Raw genomic sequence first — 26,468 nt, 5'->3', positions numbered from 1 at the left:
CTACATGTAATAGCAGCGGTCTCCTCCACTGTCGAGCAGGCGATCGCTGGTAAGTAACACTTCCCTCCCGACAATCGCCTGGATGATCAACTTGTCTAATAGGAGCTTTACAGTGTAGACTTTCAGAGTCTTCTCCTGAAACCCATTGTTTTAACAGCAAAAATAGCACTGCAAGCAATGCTGTTCCACAGTGTCTCCTGTGAAAATGTGAACAAAACCTAAAAAAAGGACATAAACATACAGTAAGTACTTGAAAATGGCATTTCAGATGAAGAGTATCTCAGCATTGTTAACTATGGAGGAAAAGTTTTATATGCTAAAACTGGATTTTTGTACTCACCGTAAAATCCTTTTCTCGTAGGATCCATTAGGGGACACAGCACCATGGCATACACCCAGATACCACTAGGAGGCGACACTAGATAACAGAAAAGTTGGCTCCACCCAGGTGGGCTATACCCTCTCCACAGCCACTAGGCTATTCATTTTGTACCAATAGCAGTAGGAGAGAGAAACAAAAGCGTAGAACCAACATGTCCTAGACCGGGGAATGAAACGAGAAAAGCAACCCAGTGACAGGAAGAGACAACAAAACAAAGGGTGGAATCTGTGTCCCCAAATGCATCCTAGGAGAAAAGGATTTTACGGTGAGTACAAAAATCCAATTTTCTCGTGAATGGCATTGGGGGACACAGCACCATGGGACATCCCAAAGCAGTTCCCGAGGGTGGGATTAAAAAGTCATGCAAAAAGTCGGGTGCATAGGTGCAGGAGAACCATGTGACCCAACAGGACCAGGAGGGACTCCGCATGAAATGGACCCAAGTAAAAAATGGGAGACCGTAAGGAACCCAAAGGCAAGTGCCCGGGAAAAAGGCCTGCCAGAAGGAACAAGGAAAACACCCAGCTCCACCAAAGGTGAGAGAAATAAAGCGCTAGAGGACAGGAAGCAGGACAGATGTCCTGCACGAGAACCAGGAGGTAAACAAGACTGCATTAGAGAGACCGAGTAAGGATCTGAAAGAACCAGGGCTCCCCTGAAGAAACTGTGGAGTAGTACTACAAGATGAGAATCCATAAGAGAAAAAATGAAATGAATTCACCAAAAGAGAAAAAACATCGGCCATGGTTGACTAACCAGCCCAAGCGTAGTGATTAGCAACTGTATAACGCTGTCCCGTAAGGGGCAGGAAAAGCAGCCTGGATTCTGCTACGGAAACACTAGACATCCATACGTTAGAAGGAATGCAGAAGACGCCTGAGAAAACCGGGCAGGACTACACAGACATGTAGAAACCAGCTTCCAACCAGCACACTGAAACCACCAGGGAAGAGAAAGGAAACCGACAGGTGCAGACGATGGCAAGGCCCAAAGGAACTGCCCTTGTGCCCTGTAGCACAAAAAAAAATCTGAGAACATAAGGGGGTACAAGGAACACCCGGACCATGAGTGAACTACGGGGCCATGTCCGATACTCGAGCAAGCAATTGAAAAATTCCACCCACCAGAAGGTGAGTGGCGCTCAGTAGCCCTGTCACAGCCATATCAGAGAGGACGTCCCACAATGACAGTTGTCCTTGACCACCCAGAGATTCTGTATGGTGGAGAACCTCCAGCGATGACCCGAAAACTGTAGTCAGGGCTGGTGCCGACAATACTTGTACCCCTGCAGGATAGAAGATTCAGTGGTGATTTTTGTAAACTACCAGGAATAGGCCACTCCGTGGAAAGAAAGCAGAGAGACAATAATAACAACGCGAGTACTCCATAACATGGGGAAACACGGCTGTGCAGCATACAGTAGTACTTTACAGGGTTGACAAGGAGCAAACCCTGCCCATGGTGAAGAGAGTGTGGTTGGTTGTGGACCACCCTGGTCGGATCTGAAAAAGCCAGCCATACACTGGATCTAACAGTCGCAACACTTGTCCGACCAAAAAGGGTGAGAAACTGGACCACCCCTTTGAAACATGGCTACCAGGTACATGCTGTAACCAGGATGGTAAGTTTTAGACAGTGTCTTGAGAAGGTACGAGTAGACCCTTGAGCACGACAGTAACAGGGTGCTAGATGCGTGTTATAACCAGAAAAGAGGAATGAATACAGCAACTAGGGATGAAAACATCACTCCGTGGACAGATAGGAGCCCGGAGGAAGGAAGCACCCAGTAATACAGAAACTGTATGGGCCAGAGATTGCAGCATAGGGCCCAGCACCTGGGATACTGCAAATACCCGCCTATAATAGGGGTAAAGTGGCTGCACGTTACACTCTATGAGAATGGAAACAGAGCCACAGCATCCGGGAATGCTACAGTATCTGGCGATGGTACAAGCACTGTACCTTTAAGGCAGAAAAGAGGTAAAACCAGAAAGGTGAAATGGGTACAGTACTTGGGGGTGGTAGAGGTAATCCACTTGAGAGGGGATCAACGTGGCTGCATGCTGCACCCTAGAATCCGAGAGGACCAACAGCAACCAAATTAGAAAGGGACCTATACTGGGCCCAGGAAGGGGGAAACAAGGGCGCATGGTGCACCATAGACCGAGACAGGCGCACACTATAATCACTATAATGGTCACGGCAAGTGAAGGGCCTCCATATCTCGCCTGGAAAGGGGGGAAAAAAGAGCCACATGGAACACCATAGAGTCAGACAGGAGTAATGGATACATCACCTGGAGATGGTGCAGGTACTCTACTTATGAAGGAAGGAAAGTGGCTGCTTGGTGCACATCATAATCAGATAGGTGCAATGGTCACGTCAAACAAAGTTGGCCTCTATATCTCGCCAGGTATGGGAGAAATAGGGCCGCATGGTACTCCATAGAGCCAGACAGGAGTAAAGGCTACAGCATGTGGAGATGTGCCGGTGCTGTACCTATGAAGGAAGCAAAGTGGCTGCGTGGTGCACACTATGGCCAGGCAGGTATAATTGCAACGGTAATTAAAAATGGCCTCTATATCTCACTTGGGAAGGGAGATATAAGGCCGCATGGCACACCATAGAGCCAGACAGGAGTAATGGCTACAGCATCTGGAAATTATGCAGGTACTTCACCTATGAAGGGAGTACGGTGGCTACTCGGTGCACTCCAGACCCAGGCAGGGGCAATTGCTATGGAAATTGAAACTGGCCTCTATATCTTGCCTGGGAAGGGAGAAATAGGGCCGCATGTAACACAATATAGCAAGACTGGAGTAATGGCTACAGCATCTGGAGATGGAGCAGGTAGTCTGTCTATGAAGGGAGCAAGGTAGCTTCTTTGTGCACTCCAGAACCAGGCGGGGGCATAAGCAACAGCAATTGAAAATGGCCTCTATATCTCGCCTGGGAAGGGAGAAATTGGGCCGCATGGTACACCATAGAGCCAGACAGGAGTCATAGCAACAGCGTCTGGAGATGGTGCAGGTACTCTACCTATGAAGGGAGTAAGGTAGTTACTGGGTGCACTCCAGAACCAGGCAGGTGCAATTGCAACGGCAATTGAAAATGGCCTCTATATCTCGCCTGGGAAGGGAGAAATAGGTCCCGCATGGTACACCATAAAACCAGACAGGAGTCATGGCTACAGCATCTGGAAATGGTGCAGGTACTCTACCTATGAAGGGAGTAAGGTGGCTGCATGGTGCACTCCAGAACCAGGCAGGGGCTGTTGCAACGGCAATTGAAAATGGCCTATATACCTCGCCTGGGAAGGGCGAAATAGGGCCGCATGGAGGACCATATAGCCAGACACGAGTAATGACAACAGCCTTCAAGAGATGGTGCAGGCAATTGAAGGAGGCCTGTATATCTCACCTAGAAACTGAGAAATACGGCTGGCTGGAGCACTGTAACGGCGACAGCGTCTGGAGTTGGTACATGCATTTTGTCACTGAGCTACCAGCTTGCCCAGAACTGGGACCCCCTATAATGAGATTACTTGGCGCACACCAGCACCAGAATGGTGACCTGGTGGGAACACACTCCAATGCGTAGAATAGAACCAGAAAGGTCTGTCGTGATACAGCCATTGGCAGAAGTACTAGTACCCCCCTGTTAAGGGTAAGGCGTACGTACCGGAGACCCCACGTAGGTGTGCTGGCATGCCAAACACAGTGACGTCTGACTTACCTGCAAGTACCCCCTGAAGCCAGGGGATTGCCATCTGAAATCTACTAGAGGGGATACCAACCCTGTTTCCTTTAGGGGAGGTTCCTCCGTGGACGTTTGTCTTAGACCACTCAGAGAGATTCTGTCTGGTGGAAGACCGCCTGATGCTCTGTTCCGAGGGTATTGGTGCAGAGGTGTCCCCAGAGGCAACTGATGGAGAGGCAGGTAAGGGTCCGTCACCAGCCTCAGGTCTGTCCCGGGGATGCAGCGAGAGTGCCATCTGCGAGGATGTTCTGTAAAATACCCCTTGTGGAACCCGGTATCTGAGCGTAAGCGCGCCCCATCCTTTGCGGAGAGGACCTGTGGAGGGTAGAGGTAGCCGCAACTTGGACAGACAGTGGTTCAGCGACTCAAAAAGGGATTCGGAGAGGCTGGCAAGGTTCCCCAAGGCTTGGGGAAGTGAGGTGGCCCAATCAGGAGGGGCCGACACAGTGGAGGGGGCCGAGGGTGTCATGAGGGGGTCAAAAGTGAGAGACTATCCTACCAGACCCCAGGTGCTATGTGCCAAGATGTGCTGCAGTAAGGTCACAGGGATGCTGCCGGGATGGAGGAGGCAAGATAAGCTTCTTCCCTCAGAAGCTGCAGGAGAGACCGCCCCTTTAGAGAAGTCCATGCTTGCCAGGAGTGGGGGCCCCTCCCGCGGGAAAGGAGGAGCCGGGCTGAAGCCCAAGAGAAAAAAGGGGCGGGGCCAAGCGGGCCGAAGCCCGGTAAAAAAGAGGGGTGGGGCCAAACGGGCAAAAAAAAGTCGACCGAAGCCCATTAAAAAGAGGGCGGACCAGACGAGAAGGGGCGGGGCCAAGCGGTCTGAAAAAAAATGGGCCCTAAATTAAAGGGGTTCTGCACTTTCAATTAACTGATGATCTATCCTCTGGATAGATCATCAGCTTCTGATCGGCGGGGGTCCGACACCCGGGACCCCCGCCGATCAGCTGTTTGAGAAGGCAGCCGCGCTCCAGCAGCGCCGCGGCCTTCTCACTGTTTACCGCCAGGCCGCCCGCCCACTGACGTCACGACTTGTATCAACTACAGTGGGCGCGGCTAAGCTCCATTCAAGTGAACAGAGCTTAGCCGCGCCCACTCTAGTTGATACAAGTCGTGACGTCAGTGGGCGGGCGGCCCGGCGGTAAACAGTGAGAAGGCCGCGGCGCTGCTGGAGCGCGGCTGCCTTCTCAAACAGCTGATCGGCGGGGGTCCCGGGTGTCGGACCCCCGCCGATCAGAAGCTGATGATCTATCCAGAGGATAGATCATCAGTTAATTGAAAGTGCAGAACCCCTTTAATGCTGTGGCCGGCCCAGAGCTTTGGTAGCCATCACAGGGAGCCCCCCACCGCAGAAAATGATGCAGGCCCCAGCGGGGAGTCCCCCTGGAGTAGCGATAATAGTACCCCCCTCGGAGTGAGGAAACGGGACTAAAGTACGTTTCAAAAGCCAGGATTGAGACCCCTACATGGTGCAACCTGGTGAGGGCCCCTCCAGTAGCGAAAAGGCCCCAACGACTTAGACGCCCTGGCTATGAGGAATATGGTCAATATGACCAAGACCTGCTAGCTGGAGCTCCTCAGGTGGCATGGGGGGGATGGATCGTACTTACCCTCTGCCATCTTCAGGTGCCGCAGGGTCACCTCACACGGGACCCTTGGGAATGTCGGCAAGCCACTGCAGATGCAGTTATGGGGACTGGGTGACTGGCGAGGTACTAAAGTACACACCCGCAGGGGGTGCAACTAAAGTGGCAGCCCACGATAGAGCACCTGCCTGCAGCAAGTGAAAACCTGCAGAAGAGAGAAAAAAATTAAGATGAAAAAATAAAATAGCAGCAATACCTGCAGGAAATAAGCAGGTCAGGTCTGCCTCCTACGGACACTAGACTAAAACTGAATAACCTAGTGGCTGTGGAGAGGGTATAGCCTACCTGGGCGGAGCCAACCTTTCTGTTATCTAGTGTCGCCTCCTAGTGGTAGCTGGGTGTATACCATGGGGCTGTGTCCCCCAATGCCATTCACGAGAAATAAAGGTTTTTAATGCCGATCTGACAAAAAAAAGGTACTTCCACATAGGGGACATAGCTGTGTCCTTCCTGCTGGGCTGTTGTAGATGGTCACAATGGTTGTATTAATATGCCATCACCTATTTTGGACACTTCAAGCCCAATGTCCTTAGCATTGGAGTGCAAACAAATTTTTTTTGTTAGGAGATGTGGGACTTGAAAAAGCGAGCAGAGTGCAGTGGATAGAAGACATTTTCCTGCTGTAATGTTTTTGTAATATACATTTATTTACCACAGCTTATTTAAACAACACGATCCTTTCACTTTTGGAGAAAGACAAATACTCACAGATGATACAGAGAAACCCAACTATGACCAACACGTTTCTGTAGATTTAACATGCACCCCAAATGAGAGTGCGGATGTCCATCAAAGTTGCAATGAGGATCTTGGAAGAGTTTCGTTTCCTACATCCTTAACATTTATGAGTGGAAAAGGTAATGCGTGTCCATTTTAATATATTCAAAGAAATTTATTAACATTTAACACATTTGTGCGGTAGGGTTCTTAATGAACTCTGTAGAGGAAATCCTGTTAGTACTAGTGTCTATATGTTAGGAGAATTTAAAAATGTAGTGCAACATTCCCTAAAATCAACTGTGTGAATGTTGTTTTGAAAAACCTGTTCACTAGTATTATTTCCACCAAAAAGTTATTGCAAATCTACCATGTCTGAACATGACCTTACCATATGTATCCTGTGACCAATTAAAAAACATTGACTTTGTAACATCAATCTAGGTTTGTATTGAGCTGGTATTAATAAATAAATGTATTATATATGATATACTACTGATACATTTATTGACACATTAGGATTGATTGCCATTAATTGATGAATCTGTGTCTATTTATATGATCATGCAGTACTTATACATGCTTCAGCCCATATTGTGTTAGAATTGGAAGACTGCACACCAGCTTTGATGCTCGTGATTCATGTTATAGCCGTTTTCTTGAATTTCCTAATATTTAAACAAACAAAGTTGTTTTCCTGAAGTGCTTTTCCCACTAGAACATGCCATCACTTCTAATCAGTATAGTTCCAGCAGTTGGACGACTGCAGAGCAGGAAGCTTAATGAAGGGGCAGCAAATAGAGGGGTATATCCACAAAGACCTTGTAATATCAGTTTCCGACAGGATTTATAGTGATCTGTCTATGGCCGCTGCATTTGTGGAAGAAGAGAAAACATAAGTCAGGAACAGATGGTCTTATTTTTCTTGTCACTCTTTTCCTATTGATTGAAGTCGGTATAACATGTCTATACTACAAACTTAATTTTGCAACAAGCAAATGAAAGTATTACAATCTTAATGCCATGTACTTCTCATAGTTGCCAACACTCCATATGGGATCCTAAAGCCTGTCTCTGAGATTCGTATCCTTTTTCTATTTAAAGAGTCTTCTTGTAAAGGCATTTAATTTGCCACAACAGAATGTTTATTGAGACTGTTAGCACCACACAGTCAGGTTTCCTGATGCAGTTTTGGAACCCCAATTCAGGATTGGATGAGAAAAGGAGAGATAAAGTATGAAGGACAGATACAACTTCTCTTTTTTAAATTTACTCATTGTTTAGGCTTCCAAAACTGCATCAGGAAACTATCGTGTGGACGTACCCTTACTGACTTACCATATTTTTCTCCCTATAATACACTCCTGCCCATAAAACGCACCCAGGTTTTAGAGGAGGAAAATAAGATTTTTATTTTTATTTTTTTATCAGACCTCTGCTCAGACCCCCAATGTTAATCAGACCTTAACTCACAGCCCCAATCAGACCTCGGAACAGATGGCCAGTGTTAATGAGACCCCCCCAGTAGGACCTCAGATTAGACCCCCAATGTTAATAAGGCTCCTATTCAGACCTCAGATCAGACCCCCAAGCAAACCTTTGATCAGATGCCCAATTTTTATAAGACCTCCATTCAGACATCCATAAAGTCCCCCATGTTAATCAGACCTCTGATCAAAAATAAATAAATACATCAACATATCTCTCCTGCTCCGGACGCCACCGCTGTTCCTGAGACCCAGAGCTCTTCCTGGTTTTCCTGCCGTGCTGTGATGTGACCCGACACGCCCCAGTAGGAGGTCACAGAGCGCCACCATCCTCACACTGTGCACAGGACACAGCGAGCGGCGGAGAAAGATCAGGAAGCAGTGAGTACTGAGCCCGCATGGGGAGCGCTCATTAGTATTTGCCCCATAAGATGCACTGACATTTTCCACTTTAGGGGCAAAAATACGGTAATTTGGAAGTCTGTATTTGCAACTTGGAGTGATAAGACTAGATGGGATATGCCTTGCTTGTGATGGCGAGACTATATGATACAAGATGTAAATAATTAGTTATTGCATAGAATCATTTTCCATCTTAAAATAATTTTTAGGAGGTCATTTGTTGTTCGACAATCTCTTTTGATAGTTTATAAAACAGTTTTTAAAAAATGTCTGTAGTTGAATGTGTTTTCAAATTTTCTTAACACTAAAGCTAAACAATTTAGGAATATCTTTAAGGAGTTTCCATATTTTAATTATATACAGTCAAAAGCTTTAGATGATGTAAGTATTGCAGTTTTTCTTACATTAGTGTCTAAAATGTAAAAGAATGCTATATACTTACCATATTTTATCAGGCTCCATCACTTAGGGTACTTTCACACTTGCGTTAAAGTTTTCCGGTATTGAGATCCGTCCTCGGGGCTCAATACCGGAAAAAAATGATCAGTTTTGTCCTAATGCATTCTGAATGGAGAGCATTCCGTTCAGGATGCATCAGTTCAGTCCCTCTTACGTTTTTTGGACGGAAAAAATACCACAGCATGCTGCAGTTTTCTATCAGGCCAAAAATACTGATCAGTTGCCGGAATGCCGGCATTAATTTACATTGAAGTGTATTAGTGCCGGATCCGGCATTAAGTGTTATGGCAAAATAGATCCGTCTTTCCGGTCTGCGCATGTGCAGACCTTTATAAATGCAAAAAAAAATTATACTGGATTGTTTTTTCCGGATGACACCGGAGAGACTACTCAAGTATTGCAATGCATTTGTTAGACGGATCCGCATCCTGATCCGTCTCACAAATGCATCAGTTTGCGTCCGGATTGCTGGATCCGGCTGGCAGTTCTGGCAACGGAACTGCCTGCTGGAATCCTCTGCCGCAAGTGTGAAAGTACCCTTAGTGTCTGCAATCACAATCACAGTATGCAATCGTATTTGTCGCGCGTTTTTATGCGCGTTTTTTGCAATAGTAAACGCGCGTTTGTGTGATTGACTGCAGTGTTGTCCAATGAGTCTATGGGCCAAAACGCGTGACAAACGCCCCAAAAAAAGCTCAAGAACTTGTTTATGCGTCTGGTGTTTTACAGCGCGTTCAAACGCGCTGTAAAGCGCTCAAGTGTGAACCAGGGCCATAGGGAAGCATTGGTTTTCACGTATTGAGCGTTTTACAAACGCTCAGGTGTGAACTTAGGGTTAGGGTACAGCAAGGCTGTGGTGCAAATTAGATGCAGCTGATCTGTGGGAACCACACAGCCATGCGAGCCACAGAGGTATTCTGTTAGCCTATTAGAAATGTATTGGTTATTCAGTGGTCATTGTTAATAGCTTGGCCATTGACAACGAACACTGAATAACCAATCAATTTCCAATGAGGTAATGGAGTACTGCCGCAGCTTGTGTGGTCATTTGTTTTTCAGAAGCATGGTAGCTGCATCACAGTGGTCCTGTCTGGCTGTTCCCTAATATTCTACATTATATATATTTAGAACAGTTAAAGGAAACATTATTTACTCCTTGGACGTACAGGGGGGCCGACGAAAAAGTAGCCCGCCTCCAATATCTCCAAATCAAACTGCCTAAGAGCTCCTGCACACAAACATATTTTTTGTCTGTTTCCTTTTATTTTTGCAAAAAAAAAGAAATGCTTCCATGTGCATTCCGTGTCCATATGTCCGTTCCGCAAAAAAATAGAGCATGTCCTATTATTGTCCGCATTACGGACAAGGATAGAACTATTCTATTGGGGGCTGACCCTTCCGTTCCACAAAATATGGAACGCACTCAGCTGGTATGCGTGTTTTTCAGATCCACAATTTGCAGACCGTAAAACAACAACGGTTGTGCGAGTGAGCCCTAATAGTAAATCAGTCTTAGTTGTCCATAAAAACCTTTCAGACCTCAGCTTTCAGGTCCTACAGGGCTCTAAAAAAATTAACGCTAAGCTCTGATTGGTTGCTATGGACAAATAAGAGAAATTTACTGTTAAGCAGTTTGATTTGGAGATATTGGGTATTATTGAATATAAAGATGCAGCCGAGCTAAACTTGATGGTTAACGTGGTAAGTAAAAAATGCACAAAAAGAATAACTTTTTTAATGTATTTCAATGGCTTTTGTCACAAAGATGGGACGAGATAACATTAGAGTCAATATTAGCTTGACTAGATCTGTAAATGTTAATCATATATTCCAAATAAACCTGAATGCAGACATTAATTTCTGAAAATTATTCTGCCCAGCAAAATCTTAAACCAAAGAATAAAATGGACTATGAAATAACAAACTTTGCATAAATCATTCTCATTATGAGAAAAATGTTGCTCTTTCCCTCTGATCTGATTCCTTCTCCCTGGACCCTTCTCCTCTCTTTATAGACCTCTGTGTGCAGCATGTGTATGTGTCTCCACACTTTCTTCCTCCTTCTCTCAGTTCCCTTGAACTATACTTCTATAGGCAGCATGTAGTCACCTGATGCACATACATCGGTTGCATTTGTGATTTATGCTGCCACAAAAATTATTATTTCTGGGCAGCAGATCGTCCTGCATAAACAGGGATCTGCAGCCCATAAACAATGAATTTGCATGGTTCATTCTCAATAATTGTCTGCTCAGTCAGCACGTGTAAAAGTGCCATGAAGCAGATAATCTTGGTTTAGGAGGAGGAACAAAAAAAGGCATTTACTCGCTGGTATCATTGGGGGACACAGGACCGTGGGTATAGCTTGCTGCTGCCACTAGGAGGCGACACTAGGCTGAAAAAAGACTTAGCTCCTCCGCTGCAGGCTATACCCCCTCCAGCCTGGAGAAAGCATGTCAGTTTTTAGCTTAGTGTCGTAGGAGGCAGACCTCCCTGCTTTATGCAGGGCGGCTTTCTTATTTGATTCTTTTTTTATTTAATATTTTTCCTTTTAGGTTGGGAAGCAGAGTTGCTCAGCCTCTCCGTTATCCCAGGGAGCAAGACCGGTGAGAAAATCAACCGCTTACCTCCCCTCATAAGAAAAAGGAGGACCAGGGCAGCCTCGCTCCCCTGCTTCCCGCCAGCCAAGAGGTCACCTAGGTCCACCAAGGGGAAGACCCTCCCGCCATGCCAGACTCCTGCCACTCCGGTGCCAGCAGCTGAGGAGGTGACCCTGCTGGAAAAGCTGACCTGCCGGTCCACTAGGGAGGGTGAAGAAAAGAGGAGGAAGATGGGGTGAGTACACGGGACTAGGTAAGTAGGTTTAACCCTCTCCCTGCCTCCCTCCCTCTTTGGACAAGTACCGGGCTCCCTCTTATCTCTCTTCACCCCCACTCCCACTTTTTCTTTGGCAGACGCCGGGCTCCAACTTTTGTGCCCGGGCTTCCCTCCACTACCCCTCACGGCGCATAAGGGGTTAATGGCCACGTCCCACACTGCCGGACACAGTGGGCGGCTGTCCGCGCTGCTGCGGGCCAGACCTTACTGCTAGCGTTATGCAGGGAGGGGAGCGGAGGAGGCTCCCGACTCCCCAGCACAGTTTCCACCCCTCTAGGCAGCAGGCGCTGCACGCGCCGCTCCAGAAGGGTTAAAGCCCGCACAGGACGACCGGACCCTGGCTGCACTTCGCCCTACCTCCCTTCTGTTTCCGGCCCCAGCGGCTCCGAATCGCTCTGTACTCCGGCCAGCCGGCAGTGACATCCCGGTCGGCTGTGCTCCACAACTTTAGCCCCAGGCTTCAGCCCTTGTATGGTTATGTGAGGGGGGAGGGGTGCGGTCTGGCACGAATCCTTTCACCTGCTCCCCCTTCCCCAGTACCTCGCTGAGCCCCGCCCCCGGTCCTCCAGGAGGAACCCTTCATGGCCAGCCACTGCATTGAGGCTGACACATGTTTATACTATCTGCAGTGCAAGGGATTTTATTACTGGGCATTTTAACCCCTCCCTGCCTCTTGACCACTTGAGGCTGGGCATCCATCTTAAAATGAATAAATAAATATAATGAAAACTAAAGTACATCCCGGATAGAGGAGTACCTCTGTGTTTTCCCAATCCACCTTCAGAGCACCGACTGTGCAGGACCTTCCCACTCGCCCTCCGAGGTCGTGTGGTTGATAACCTCCGTCTGCGCACTCCAGTGGAGCATCTCCGGTCCTTCCCAATCACCCTCCGGGGTCGCTTGGTTGATAGCTCTGCCTGCGCAATCCAATGGTGGACCCCCAGACCTTCCCAATCACCCTCCGGGGTTGCTTGGTTGATAAGCACTGCCTGCGCAATCCGATGGAGGACCACTGAACCTTCCCAGTCACCCTCCGGGGTCGCTTGGTTGATAGCTCTGCTTGCGCAATCCAATGGAGGACCTCCGGACCTTCCCAATCACCCTCCCGGGTTGCTTGGTTGATAAGCACTGCCTGGGCACTCCAGTAGAGCATTTCCGGACCTTCCAACTCACCCTCCGGGGTCGTTTGGTTGATAAAGCACCGCCTGCTCAGTCCAATGGAGGATCTCCGGACCTTTGCAATCCACCCTCCGGAGTCGTTTGGTTGATAAGACACCGGGTACGCAGTCCGGTAAGTGATCCTCTGGAAGTTCCCATTCCACCCTCCGGGTAGTTTGGTCGATAGATCCCACCAGGACAGTCTGCGGCTGCCATGGACAAGACTCTGATAGTCAAGATTGCACACAAGCGGACCAGAGCAGGTTGTATTCCTCCTCGGTCACTCCCGCACCCCCAACCTTCCTCCCCAGGGTCACGCTCAGACGCACCCTTCCTCCCTGGGAAGGTTCTGTTCGAGGGGGTGGGGGGATCACTAATTCGGACTCTGTCGTTTCCAGCGCAATCTTCCCAGTTTGTGTTCACGCTAGGCAGCAGTATTTGTCATATGCATTACTCCCTTCCTTAGGCGGAGTATTTGCACTATTTCTGGATACGGTACTTGCCTTAGACATTACCTCCTTCCATAGGTGGACTAACGGCACTAGCACTGGCTTCAGCGCCGGCGGTAGGCGTTCCCCCTTCTGTAGGTGGCGGAATTGCATTTCCATGGGTACCATACTTACCGTATGCATTAGCCTCTTCCATAGGTGGCGTTAGGGCACAGTGTTTCCCGTATGCATTACCCCTCTCTAGGTGGAGTAATTGCACTCTCACCGGGTACTAGACTCGCAATATGCATACCCTTTTCCTTAAGTGGCATAATCTCTCTGCCACTGGATTCAGTTCCTGCAATATGCATCACCCCTTTCCTTAGGAGGGGTGCTTACACTTCCTCGAGATACAGTTCTGGCAGTATGCTTTGTTCCCCCTTTGGGGCGGAATTGTTGCACTACCACTGAGGCAGTGCTCAACATAGGCATTGTCAAACTCCATTAATGGGGTACTTCCAGTATCGTTGGATACGGTTATGACGGTTGCGCTACCCCCTTCCTTAAGCGGAATGTTACACTTCCACTGGAGGTTGTTTTCTTAGTCACATCGACATCTCCATGCTTACTGTTATTTTTCCCTTTCGTTAGTGATCGCTAACGGGTGATGACTAAACATCTTGAGATGCTGCACCTCCTCTGTGCCAGGGCTCTAAATGCCCTAGCTTCTTTTGGTGCCCTGGACTCTTCATCTGATAACTATGGATACCTACAGTGGATACCGTGGCTATTTTCCCGTTGTGGCCTTTTTTCTTGCCGATACCGGTTTGGGCTTGACTATATCACCCTCTTTCCTCTCAGGGTGTTACCCGGCAACACGTCAGTATCCTAGAGACCACATCTCATTTGGTCATGGTATTTGTCCTCTACAAGGTAAAGAGCGTACGCCATTGCACATAATATTGTGATTCCGCTCCGACGAGTCGAGGGTCGTACTGACTCTGTATTCTCTAGCTCCACTCGTCCTTATCTGGGAAAGTGGTTGTGCTGATACTCTGGGTAAGTTTTACAGTGTTCTCCTCCGCATGTGCACCTTTTACGCTGGTGCTAACGGTCGTAGCTGTTGCAGTGGGCGGCCACCCTCAGGTAAGGGTTCTTCCCTGACGCTAGCTTGGCGGTCGCTCCTGTTCGGCGCCCTTGTCTGGTGGGGTGTTTTAGACTATCTCTACTTACCTGGGGCAGTAGGGTTCCATGATTTATACTGCAAGTTCTCAGACCTTCCCCTCAGCATTGACAGGATATGCTGTGACTACAATGATACGAGGGGGTCTTTGCGTTGTCTCGACATACTGGAGTTCTTCCTCCACAGCTCCTTCATTTGGTGGTGGATTTTTCTAGTGCCGCATTCGGTGATCTCTGCCGTGTGGCCCCCTCCTCAGCTGGAATATGATGCTAGCCATAGTCTTGTGGTTCCCCTTGCATGGGTTCCTTCTTAGGCGGAGTATGGCACCGTCACTATCATCCTGGGGCTTCTTCTGTATAGTGCCAGTCCCAGATGGGGAATGAGCTTCTCTCCTTCCATCTTTTTCATTCTCTGGCTTCGGGTTCGCGGCCACCCCGCAAGCCTTGGTGGCTCCTACGTTACTACTTTTCCCTCATCTGCACTTGCACGGGGTATTGTTTCCGGTCCCGGCTGGTGGACTGTGACGCTTTCACACCCTCCTTCTACAGGTGAATTCTTACTATTGATCCTGGGTACCTGTATCTACAATTATCTCTCTTACGATCTGTGTAATGTCTGTCAGATCAGTCCGATGGTGATCATACCTTTTTCCATTACGCCCCATGACAGCACCTGTGAGAGATCCTCCCCCTCCGGACAGGAAACAGGAACTTCCCAGATCTTTAAATTGGTCCCTTCCCTTCCACTGCTCAGTTCTTTCCTGTTTCCTGTCCAGGGACAGGAGGATTTCTTTCCAGGTCTATTTTTCGGCTGCAGGACCTCTAGGGTTAAAAGGAAACCTAGTGGAGGTACCTGTCGGCGTAAGTCTCCACTAGGAGCCGCTGAGAAGCCCGGTGTCTGCTGCCTTTTTTCCCTTCTTCGGAGCCATGGGGGGATGCCTGTAGCTGCCTTGTGACTCTGCCTGCCGGCGAAGTTGCGGCGTGAGGGGGGAGGTGCGTCTTCTCCTCTCATGGAGGCTGGCTGAGCTGGGCGTGCGCGTCGCACCGGAAGTGATGCGTGCGTTCCACCGGCCGGAAAAGGGGAGGAGCTTGAACATGGCGGGCGCTGCGCGGCCCATTTGAAAAAGGGAACGCCGGCCAGCCAGCGTGGAGGGAGCAACAGCAGGCAGATACTGACCGGCACCTACAGCCCTCCATTGGCCCCCCTTGAAGCAGCATTATCATGCAAGAAGAAGGGGAAGTACAACAGCGCACCGACAGACAGGAGCAGCTTTCGGAATCCAGCATGGTACTCCTGGGGGTAAGAGGGGTTAACCCCCACCATCTCCCTTTGGGGAGTTATTATTGTGGTCAGGTTAGACTGATTAGGCTGTCTTATTAAATGCAGGTTAAAGAAGCCCCAAGAAAAGCTTCACACAAATCGAGAGCGAAGGAGTGTGGAATTTGCAAGCGGAAGTTGGATCCATCTTACCCCAAAACATGTTGTCAACCATGTCTGGATAAGTTAGTGGCAGAGGAGTCGCCATCTTTATTGCAAAGTATCCAGGATTTAGTTAAAAATGAAGTCCGTTCTTCTGTGGAGGAGCTTAAAAAATCCCTGCCTAGCTCATCCAGACATAAGAGGGCCCAGGCGATAGTGGAGGATACTATGGACTCTGGGTCGGAGAAGGGAGCTATTGCAGACTCAGATTCCTCCTCTGAGGACTTGACAGGGAAGCCGTTATTTAAAGCGGAAGATACGGATCTACTATTGAAGGCGGTTAGATCCACGATGGAGCTTGAGGAAGAAAAGGAGTCCAGGTCTAGACCAGAGCTAATGTTTGAGAGCCTAAAGCCTAAAAAGTCTAGGGTGTTCCCCATTCAGGACTGTATCAAGGACCTGATTAAACGTGAATGGGAGAAGCCCGATAAAAAATTATTTATCCCTAGAGCGGTCAAGAGAAAGTACCCCTTTGACGATCAGGAAGTGTCAGCTTGGCAGGAGGTACCGAGGGTAGACGCTCCTGTAGCTAAGATAAATAAGAAGTCAGCTCTCCCGTTTGAGGATTTAGGGTCACTTAAAGATCCCATGGACAAAAGGGCTGATGCATACTTAAGGAAGAATTGGGAAGCTTCCACTTCTGCCTTTAAACCGAATATAGCGACTACCTCGGTGGCAAGGTCATTAAAGCTCTGGTTGGAGGAATTAGAGTCGCATATAGAGAACAAGACTCCTAGGGATCAACTGCTGGAGGCTATACCAACTATGTCCAGTGCAGTGGACTTTATCTCTGATGCCTCCGCTGACGCATTGAGGCTTTCCACTAGGGCGGCTGCACTGTCCAATTCAGCCAGAAGGTCGTTATGGTTGAAGGGATGGAAGGGCGACGTAGCTTCAAACTCTAAGCTTTGTGCCCTCCCTTGCCAGGGAGATTTTTTGTTTGGGTCAGCCTTAGATGATATTTTAGATAAGGCATCTGATAAGAAAAAAGGATTTCCAGCACTGTCCTTTCCTAAACAGGGGAAGCCATTTCGGAGTAATGAAAGAAGGAAAGGGTTTGGGGATCAAAAGAAAAGGAGGAAGTGGATATCTGATAAATCAAAAAGTGTGCTGTTTAAATCCAGACCTCAAACATCAAGTTCCACTCAACAATGACGCCAGACCCCAAGTGGGCAGTCGTCTTTCTTTATTTTTTTCCGGCCTGGCTAAATATTACCGCAAGCGCCTGGGTAAAGGATATTATAAAGGAAGGCTATCGCCTAGACTTCAAGAGACTACCACCCAGGACATTCAAAATTACTTTATTAAACCAAAACTCTCCAAAACAGGCGGCACTTTCGGAGGAAATAAACAACCTCCTGGAAAAGGCAGTCCTTGTTCCAGTCCCAAAGAACGAACAAGGAGAGGGTTTTTATTCAACCCTATTTCTGGTCCCCAAGCCCAATGGTCTCAACCAGTATCTGTCCTACCAGAAATTCAGGATGGAATCCATCTCTTCCACGGTCCTCCATCTGTTCCCCAACTGCGTGATGGCCTCAATAGACATAAAAGATGCCTACTATCACGTGCCCATTCATCCTTTGTCCCAAAGATACTTGAGGGTAGCAGTGAGGATGGGAGAATCAATTGTCCATTTGCAGTTCAGAGAACTTCCTTTTGGGATATCGCAGGCACCGAGGCTCTTCACAAAGCTAATGGCGGAGGTAATGGCAGAAGTGAGAAGGTCAGACATCATTATAATCTCATACCTGGACGACCTTCTCTTGGTAGGGCAGTCCCCAGAGCTGTTGAAATCTCAGATACAGAAGGTCCTGGGGATCCTGATGAGCCTGGGCTGGTTAATAAATTGGGACAAATCATCCCTGATTCCAACATCCAAGTGCGTTTTTCTAGGCATCCTATTGGATTCTCGGACACAGAAATATTATCTTCCGGCAGACAAGAAGGAGGGTATTCAGCAGAAGATCAGGTCTTTCAGCAAAACCAGGGAAGTTTCCCTAAGGAAAGCTATGTCTATTCTGGGTCTGATGACGGCTTGTATTCCGGCTGTGAGGTGGGCCCAATTCAGGTCCAGAATACTCCAATGGCACATTTTGTCCAATTGGGACGGGAGGTCGCTATCCCTGGATCACAAGATTGTGGTCCCAGGTCAGTAACCCGGTCCCTAGCTTGGTGGCTAAGAACCTCGAACCTCAGTCAGGGGGTAGAGTGGGTGAGACACGACCCCTTAATAATAACCACCGACGCAAGTCCTTGGGGATGGGGGGCCCATTCAGTTTTGGGGTTTTTCCAAGGTCCTTGGTCAAGTACCCAGAGTGCTCAGTCCCAAAATGCCAGGGATTTGAGAGCAGTCCTGTGCGCACTAAAAGAAGTCTCCCATCTTTGTCCCAAAAACATGTCAGGATCCTATCAGACAACGCCTCGGTGGTAGCTTATATAAACACACAAGGGGGAAAAAGATCCTATCAACTAATGCATAAACACACAAGGGGGAACAAGATCCTATCAACTAATGCAGCTGGCATCCAGGATCCCTTTGTCCTCTTCCCCACCATATACTCAGATTCTGGAGGATAGAATTGTTTTCAAACCGGATCCTGCATTCCTACCCAAAGTAGTGTCTGTATTCCATAAGTCTCAGGAAATAGTTCTCCCTTCCTTTTGTCAGGACCCAAAGAATGAAGGAGAAAGATCTTTTCATACTTTAGATGTTAGAAGGTGTGTCTGTGCATATTTAGAGTCTACGAAGGGCTTTAGGAAAGCCATTTCTCTCTCAGCGGTTCATTTGAAAGGCTCAGAGAATCACCAGGCGGACTTTCTCAGCAGACACAGATTCAGTCAGGCGAATTGGTGTCTGAATCAGGAAGTGTTTCACCAAATACAGGCCCTACGGGGATCCCCTACGATAGATCTATTCGCCTCGGTGGAAAACAAGAAGTGCGAAAAGTTATTTTCTCTCAGCAGGGAGGATCAGTCGATAGGCACGGATGCGCTTTCACAGACATGGGGGAAGGGCCTAGTCTATGCTTTCCCTCTGTCATGGAAACATGAACCAGACGTACAACAAGTGATGAGTGGAAATAAGAAGGCTTTATTGAAAATAAAGCTGTAAGGCAAAAGTCCAAATGGATGGCTAAACCGAAGCAGGGTCTTGCGAAACCAGAGATCAGGAACCAGAAGGGTAGTCAGATGAAGCCAGGATCAGGAATCAGCAGGGTAGTCAGACGAAGCCAGGATCAGGAATCAGCAGGGTAGTCAGACGAAGCCAGGATCAGGAACCAGAAGCAGCAGCAGTCTTAGAAGCATGTGAGCACAGGAGGACCAAGCAAGGAACTGAAGCCACAGACCTCCTATATATATGAGCTAGGCATCCAGCTCCTCCCAGTGGGAAGGAGGAGCCGCAGGGTGGGAGGCTACAAGAAAACCCAGAAACCAAGATGGCCGCCAGCACATGTCAAACGAAGGAGAACAGCAAGGAGGTAAGACCATGACACCCTCCCATCAGCCTATTGCCCAGAGTTATCCAGAAGATCAGGGGGGAACAGGCAACAGTGATACTAATAGCACCATTTTGGCCAAGAAGAGTCTGGTTTGCTTGGTTGAGGAGACTATCAATAGCCGATCCCTGGGTGCTTCCAGAGAGACAGGACCTATTATATCAGGGCCCTCTACATCATCCGGAAGTCAAGAACCTCCACCTGACAGCTTGGATTTTGAGAGGACATTCTTCAGGTCTAGAGGCCTATCAGAACAGGTCATTGGGACTCTCCTAGCTAGTAGGAAAAAAGTCACCTCCGAAATCTATCTGAGGGTATGGAAAACCTTCCTTCGGTTTGCAGGTCCAGGCTTAGACTTGAGCTCACCCAACATCCCGTTAATTTTAGACTTTTTACAGGAAGGCCTTAACAAAAGGCTTAAACCCAGCACTCTCAAAGTACAGGTCTCGGCACTGAGTGTCCTCTTTGACTTTCGATTGGCTATTCATCCTTGGGTCAAGAGGTTCATTAGGGGATCCTCTAGACTATGTCCTATAGTTAGATCTAAATCAGCCCCATGGGACCTTAACCTGGTTCTTTCTGCTCTAACCAAAGCTCCGTTTGAGCCTCTGGGGGACATCCCCTTAAAGATGCTGTCCTATAAGACCGTATTTTTAGTGGCCATTACATCTGCCAGACGAGTAGGAGAACTATCCGCTTTGTCCTCTTCCCCACCATATACTCAGATTCTGGAGGATAGAATTGTTTTCAAACCGGATCCTGCATTCCTACCCAAAGTAGTGTCTGTATTCCATAAGTCTCAGGAAATAGTTCTCCCTTCCTTTTGTCAGGACCCAAAGAATGAAGGAGAAAGATCTTTTCATACTTTAGATGTTAGAAGGTGTGTCTGTGCATATTTAGAGTCTACAAAGGGCTTTAGGAAAACCCTGCAGCTCTTTGTTCAGTTTCAGGGTCAGAATAGGGGCTCGAAAGTTACAAGCCGTACCTTAGCCAGATGGATCAAGAGAGCGATAGGTCTGGCATATTCACTATCAGATTGTCAGGTCCCTTCAGATTTTTCAGCCCATTCCACCAGGGCAGTAGCCTCTTCCTGGGCAGAAAAAGGGTGCGCTACCATCGATCAGATCTGTAAGGCTGCAACGTGGAGTTCCCCCTCTATGTTTTACAAGCACTATAGATTAGACCTTTCATCTGTGCAGGATATGTCTTTTGGGAGAAAGGTGCTGCAGGCTGTAGTCCCTCCCTAATAGTTATCTAGTCTAGTCTCTCACAGGTGCTTCAATTACTCTTACCGGTAATATGTTTTCCATGAGCCCATGACAGCACCTACATAATTCCCTCCCTTTAATTAAAGAAAAAAAAAAAAAAAAAAAAATATGTATATATAAAAAATGATGGAAAGAAAAAAAGAGAAATCTATTTAGTATTGTGCCAAAGAGGAAGTATGACTGGCATATATTTGGCGCAGAGTTTTTTTCTGGTATGCTTTCTCGCTTGTGTTTTTAGTTTTCACTATATATAGGTGCATTGCTGGTCCCAGGAATCTTGTCAAATACTGAGCAGTGGAAGGCAAGGGACCAATTTAAAGATCTGGGAAGTTCCTGTTTCCTGTCCGGAGGGGGAGGATCTCTCACAGGTGCTGTCATGGGCTCATGGAAAACATATTACCGGTAAGAGTAATTGAAGTATTTTCTACCCATTCCTTGGGTAGACTATGGGACTCGCCACGCCAGGCGGAGCAGCAGGGGCTCCTGTCATGTGTTACCACCGCTGATGGACGTTTCGTTCTGGGAACGGAACTCCTTTTCTATTTCTTCTTCCTCCTCGAACCGCTGGTTGCTTGTCTCGCCCTTTTATCTACCTGACCAGTAGCCATGCGTGGCGCTGCTCTGGACTCCCCTCATCATTTTTTTTTCCTATCTGATCAGTGTTCCCTGGTACAGGGAGGGGACGTTGAACCTCGTCATCGCACTCTATCCAGCAGGGGTATTTCTCTTATCTTGGTCTGGTCGAAATATTCGTCGAGCGGCGTTGTCATACTGTCAATATATGGTCTCTCATGGAGCTCCTCACCGTCGGTGGTTCTCGCACCAGATTTACTCTACCTATCTCACATGTATTGGTTCCTTGGCCCGCGGTGGGGCGTGTCTGATTCAGGCGTTTTTTCTCTGTGGGTTATCAACCAGCTTTTCAGTCTCCCCGCAAGCCTCTTCGGCTCTGGGGCATCGGTCTGCCAATTGACCGCTTCTGTGGAGCGTCTCTCTTTAGCAGGGGTGTATCCCGTGGCCTGGGTTTTTAGTTCTGCATCTAGAGTTGGGGCCAGCTACCTGGTTTCGTCCAGGCGACCGATGGGTCGTTTGGTGGCCTTTCAGTGAGGAACATGACCTCTCTCTGTAAATCTTCTTCCCCTCTTTATTTCTGGGAAGGTGGCATTCCTGGGGGCAGGTTTTTCCATCCAACGAATTTGGGAGCTGGGAGTGCCTTTTCTTGTACGTTCATTTTTTTCTTATCAGGTACTTGCATAAGGCAGTGCTCCGCCCATTACCTTCTTTTCTCGCCCATTTTCCTTGGGGGACACAGACCTTGGGTATAGCTCAGCTCCCTAGGAGGCGTGACACTAAGTAAAACTGTTAAGCCCCTCCTCCATCAGCTATACCCTCAGCCTGGAGATAGAGGCTACCAGTTTTAGCTTAGTGTCCAAGGAGGCAAGACACTCCCTGCTACTGCAGGGCTGTTTTCTCCTTGTTATTTTTCCGCCTTGGGTTTGTGGTCCCTCCCTTCTTGGACTGCTCTTGAACGTCCCAAGGTCTGTGTCCCCCAAGGAAAATGGGCGAGAAAAGGAGATTTTTGTATAACTTACCAGTTAAATCTCTTTCTCGCTCTTCCTTGGGGGACACAGCACCCACCCTTCTGTGTTTGGTTACAGGGTTATGGTCTGGCGCCCCGTTGGGTTGCTGGCTGGTTGTTTCTGTTATTGGTTGTTATCCTTTCACTACTTGGACACGCAACTGGTAGCCTCTATCTCCAGGCTGAGGGTATAGCTGATGGAGGAGGGGCTTAACATGTTTTACTTAGTGTCACGCCTCCTAGGGAGCTGAGCTATACCCAAGGTCTGTGTCCCCCAAGGAAGAGCGAGAAAGAGATTTAACTGGTAAGTTATACAAAAATCTCCTTTTTGCTGACTGTAGTCGCTGCCTTCCATGTTGACAGGACATTGTTTTCCCTTCTTTTTCCTTTTTCCTCGCACTCGAGAGAGTGAGCTCTCCATCAGGATGTATTCGAGCTTGGAGGTTTGCTTGTCCAGGACTAGCTCTTTCCGCCGTGCAGATTTTTACCTGGTCATTCCTGGAGGTCCTTGGGAGGGCTCGATGGTCTCCAAGGGGTGTTCCAGGTGGATCCTTTGGCTGCTGCTTAGGCATTCCGATCCCGGGGCAAGGCACTGCCCGGTGGAGTTTGGGACATCTGACCAGTGGTCAACTCTTGGTGAGATACATGTTTCACCCTGCATCAGCTTCGCGGTTGTATAAGGCAGCGCCTTGGTCTTTCTGGTGCGCGTTCACCAACTTTTTTTGCCATGTGCTTCCTAGGCATCGCCAGTGCTGCTCCAGCCCTCCGGGTCTCGCAGGCAGTAGTGCATTAAGCATTCTCGAGAGTGTTACTCCATGGGTGTGGATTTTTTCCCCTCCCCGTGGACTGCTTTAGGACGTCCCACGGTCCTGTGTCCCCCAATGATACCAGCTTGAAAACAAGATTTTTGTGAAACTCACCTGTAAAATGTCTTTCTCGCGTAGTTCATTGGGGGACACAGCACCCACCCAGTATTTATTATTGTTGATACGGATGTCTGGTTGCCGGTCGGGTGTTTAGCGGGTTCGCTTCTGCCGATGTTTTTTTGCATTCTCCTTTACTTGGCATATGTTTTCTACTGCTCCTACTGCTTGAGCACAAACTGACATACTCTCTCCAGGCTGGAGGGGGTATAGCCTGTAGGGGAGGAGCTAAGTCTTTTTTCAGCCTAGTGTCTCCTCCTAGTAGCAGCAGCAAGCTATACCTATGGTCCTGTGTCTCCCAATGAACTACGCGAGAAAGAGATTTTACAGGTGATTTTCACAAAAATCTTGTTTTCTCTGTTAAGATATGTTACAGAGTGTTAAGGACAATGGTTGTAAAACCACTGTGCCAACAAACCAGTTTCACTTTGGGCCATTCCTGATGACATTGTCCTGGTTTTCACTGTTTAACCTCTATGCAAGGATCTGCCCTTTGCTGCAGGGGTGTAGTTGGCAGCTGACCCATTGGGGTCAGCAACACTGGCGCAAGGCATCAAGTAATACATATAGTCAAAACCAGGCTGAGGTCAGGGAGGCAGAGTATATGCAAATAAGATAAACAGCCCCAGGACCAGGGTAGGCAGCACAGGGCCAGGATCCAGGCAACAGGCAGAAGAAGAACACAGGCAGACAAACAGATCAGCATAACAGGCCAGACAGCAGACATGCAGACTAGGGAGTCAGGCAGAACATGTTCCACAGACAGTCAAACGGATTATAGCTACTTTACAGGATCCAGCAGACTGGAACCAGACAGAACCTATTGCTCAGGCCAAGGGGAGGAACAAACAGCACAATTTATATAGGAGGGCTGATAAGCTCTTCAGTAAACAGCTGAACACAGAGAAGGTTAATCCTCCCAGTACTGCAGATCAGGCGAGATACAGTGGCTCTAATTTACATTGATTTATGCAGAGTTTGCTATAAGGTCATTTACCATTTAAGTCCAAATAAATTTAGATTGTAAATGTATTATTACTTTTGTTGTAAAAAACAGTAAGGCTACTTTCACACTGGCGTTTTTTAATTACGTTTGTGAGATTTGTTTCAGGGATCTCACAAACAGTTCAAAACGGATCTGTTCAGCCCCAATGCATTCTGAATGGATAAGGATCCGTTCAGAATGCATCAGTTTGGCTCCGATCCGCCTCCATTCCGCTCTGGATGCGGACACCAAAACGCTGCTTGCCGCCTGGTGATGCGGAGCCAAACGGATCCGTCCTGACTTACAATGTAAGTCAATGGGGATGGATCCATTTTCACTGACACAATATGGTTGTGAAAGTAGCCTTAATTTGCTGTGAAGATTTTTACATGGTTTTGGGGTCCCAATGCACTCAATAAAGGGATTGATTTATCTCATTCCTTAAAAAAACTGTGGTCATTTCACAAAGTTTTGCTGTCACATATTGTTGATGTTTTTTTTATTAATTTGTTTTTATCTAGCTTCTGTATTCCGATAAAAACTTTGTCATGTGTGCTCCAACTGGTTCTGGAAAGACAGTGATATTTGAGATAGCAGTTGTGCGATTACTAATGGAGACTCCTGCTCCATGGACAAAAGTTAAAATCGTATACAGTAAGTATAGCTTTTACCCTATTAAAGGGGTTCTCCAGGAATTAAAAAAATTAAAATACTTAAATATTATTTTATAATAAATATATTCACAAATACCTGTCATTAGTTATAATGGCTTGTTTTGTCTAGGGATCATTAGGAAAAATAAAATGGCCTCTGTCCTATCAGTACACACAAAACCTGTCCTAATCACACAGCAGGACAAGTTACTTCACCACAATGAGCCATAGTGCTGCCTCATCCTCTGCTCTGCTTGGATTAGTAGAACTACAGGTAAGGGCCCTTTCACACTTGCGTTGTCCGGATCTGGCATAGAGTTCCGTCGTCGGGGCTCTATGCCGGATGAATCCTGATCAGGATTACCCTAATGCATTCTGAATGGAGAGAAATCCGTTCAGGATGCATCAGGATGTCTTCAGTTCCGTAACGGAACGTTTTTTGGCCGGAGAAAATACCGCAGCATGCTGCGCTTTTTGCTCCGGCCAAAAATCCTGAAGACTTGCCGCAAGGCCGGATCCGGAATTAATGCCCATTGAAAGGCATTGATCCGGATCCGGCCTTAAGCTAAACGTCGTTTCGGCGCATTGCCGGATCCGACGTTTAGCTTTTTTAGAGTGGTTACCATGGCTGCCGGGACGCTAAAGTCCTGGCAGCCATGGTAAAGTGTAGTGGGGAGCGGGGGAGCAGCATACTTACCGTCCGTGCGGCTCCCCGGGCGCTCCAGAGTGACGTCAGGGCGCCCCAAGCGCATGGATCACGTGATCACATTGAACACGTCATCCATGCGCACGGGGCGCTCTGACGTCATTCTGGAGCGCCCCGGGAGCCACACGGACTGTAAGTATACCGCTCCCCGCTCCTACTATGTCCTGGGTGCCATAGTAACAAACGCATTTTGAAGACGGATCCGTCTTCAAATGCTTTCAGTACACTTGCGTTTTTCCGGATCCGGCGTGTAATTCCGGCAAGTGGAGTACACGCCGGATCCGGACGACGCAAGTGTGAAAGGGCCCTAACAGCACACTGCTAGTCAATTGCACAAATATATAAGCAACCACAAAATAATAGCTGCTTGGTGGCCATACTTACTGCAAGTGCAGTTAGAAGCTCTTTGCGCATATAATTGATCAAACATATGTCGAGCCCATCTACCAGACGTCAAGGTGGCTTCTAAAGCAAACACTGAAAAAATAATAGCTGCTTGGTGGCCATACTTACTGATTAGAAGCCACCTTGACGTCTGGTAGATGGGCTCGACATATGTTTGATCAATTATATGCACAAAGAGCTTCTAACTGCACTTGCAGTAAGTATGGCCACCAAGCAGCTATTATTTTTTCAGTGTTTGCTTATATCTTTGTGCAATTGACTAGCAGTGCGCTGTTACCTGTAGCTCTACTAATCCAATTGTGTTTCAGCCAAGGTAGAGTGCACCTGCGCTCTCAAATTTACTTATTATGGAGGTGCTGGTTCGTTTGTTTTTCTTCCCTCTGCTCTGCTTGTCAGGAATCATGATCCTGAATACAGGTGAATCTCTGTGGGAATGGAGATGATGAGGAGACATGAGAGGAGGGTGAGGTGTGGCTAA

The 26,468-nt window shown here is 47.8% G+C and overlaps 1 protein-coding gene across 1 annotated transcript in view; it reads left to right on the top strand.

Moving 5' to 3' along the window:
* The first annotated feature begins 6,538 nt into the window (after window positions 1-6,538).
* HFM1 (helicase for meiosis 1) overlaps window positions 6,539-26,468 on the top strand; it is a 152,117-nt gene continuing 132,187 nt past the window's right edge. The window contains exons 1-4 of the mRNA XM_044302435.1: window positions 6,539-6,641; window positions 7,540-7,584; window positions 8,701-8,771; window positions 24,748-24,880. Coding sequence (XP_044158370.1) covers window positions 6,629-6,641; window positions 7,540-7,584; window positions 8,701-8,771; window positions 24,748-24,880 — 262 coding nt within the window. The 5' untranslated portion in view covers window positions 6,539-6,628. The remainder of the gene's footprint in view (window positions 6,642-7,539; window positions 7,585-8,700; window positions 8,772-24,747; window positions 24,881-26,468) is intronic.

This window comes from Bufo gargarizans, chromosome 7, assembly GCF_014858855.1.
Source record: "Bufo gargarizans isolate SCDJY-AF-19 chromosome 7, ASM1485885v1, whole genome shotgun sequence".
Taxonomy (NCBI): domain Eukaryota; kingdom Metazoa; phylum Chordata; class Amphibia; order Anura; family Bufonidae; genus Bufo; species Bufo gargarizans.
The sequence above is the reverse complement of the archived record's forward strand: the minus strand, read 5'-3'. Positions and strand labels throughout refer to the sequence as shown.